This window comes from Penaeus monodon, chromosome 32, assembly GCF_015228065.2.
Source record: "Penaeus monodon isolate SGIC_2016 chromosome 32, NSTDA_Pmon_1, whole genome shotgun sequence".
NCBI lineage: Eukaryota > Metazoa > Arthropoda > Malacostraca > Decapoda > Penaeidae > Penaeus > Penaeus monodon.
In genome coordinates, this window is record NC_051417.1 from 7,813,231 (window position 1) to 7,814,247 (window position 1,017).

The 1,017-nt window shown below is 38.9% G+C and overlaps 2 protein-coding genes across 2 annotated transcripts in view; one reads left to right on the forward strand and one right to left on the reverse strand.

The window, feature by feature from the left end:
* The window catches only part of LOC119593459 (crustacyanin-A2 subunit-like), a gene marked incomplete in the record, with an annotated part of 29,973 nt that overhangs the window by 23,105 nt on the left and 5,851 nt on the right, over window positions 1-1,017 (forward strand).
* Window positions 231-1,017, reverse strand: part of LOC119593445 (crustacyanin-C1 subunit-like) — a 1,160-nt gene continuing 373 nt past the window's right edge. Inside the window, exons 2-4 of the mRNA XM_037942373.1 lie at window positions 890-974; window positions 656-778; window positions 231-543 (exon numbers count right to left, since the gene is read on the reverse strand). Of these exons, the coding sequence (XP_037798301.1) occupies window positions 293-543; window positions 656-778; window positions 890-974 (459 nt within the window). The 3' untranslated portion in view covers window positions 231-292. The remainder of the gene's footprint in view (window positions 544-655; window positions 779-889; window positions 975-1,017) is intronic.

Here is a 1,017-nt window from a genome sequence, read left to right on the forward strand (position 1 = left end):
GACTAGCATATGTGCATCTTCACAATCAAATCATCTCGCCTCCACACCGAGATGCGCCAAAGTGAGTAAAAAAGCCGGCATCTGGATTGTTTTCCTCCTGTATGTGAACTAATCGAGATCTGTGTTATCTATCTCTATGTCCCTTTTCCATCGGGCATACTTCCCGAATTACTTACACATCTAAATTCATAACTATTGGAGAATTTTACTTTGAGTAAAGAAAGAATACGAATCGTTCAATTTGTATTTCATCACAGGCAATCATATACAGTATATGTAAGTTATTGATTTTCTACCAAGACCTATAATTAGTGTTGTAGGAGCAGGATCCACCCTGAGTTGTCTTCGTGAAGCGAGAGGGGTCAACACCGATGTTCATGAAGGCGGCTTCACAACGCCTGTAATATCTGTCAGCGAGACTTGGTGAGCGGGAGAAGATGAAGGCAAAGTCGGAATAATAGCCGAAGTTATATCCAGAGCAGCTATAGATGCACGAGAAGTTCTCATAGTCAGTGTCCAGAATCACATAGGGAGCAATCCAGGCTGGAAAGAGGAGAATAGAATCATTAATCACATCATATATTTACACAAATGACTTACCTATACATATTAATTTCATATCTGCTACACACGAAATTTCCTTGTGAATACTTACATGCTTCGTAGTCTACGGAGAGGTGAGGTTCTCCAAAAGGATTCGGGAGAACCTGTCCCTTACGTGTAATTGCGTTTCCATTAGCATCAGTACCAGTGGACCTGACGTTGAACTTAATTCCATCTGTGGATATATTTTCATGTATGTTTTTCACCAATACACAAAGAAAACAGAATATAAATATATGGGTCTTATAGCAATCTCTAAAAGTCTGTAACCAAGAAAAATCCTTACCAAAGGTATATTCGTTGCGGACACACTGCTTGATCAATTGGTATGGGTTGTTTGTGAGAGCAATTTCGTACCAAGTGCCAGCATACTGTAAATTTTAATATATGGACTAAAAACACTGTTTAAGTTTA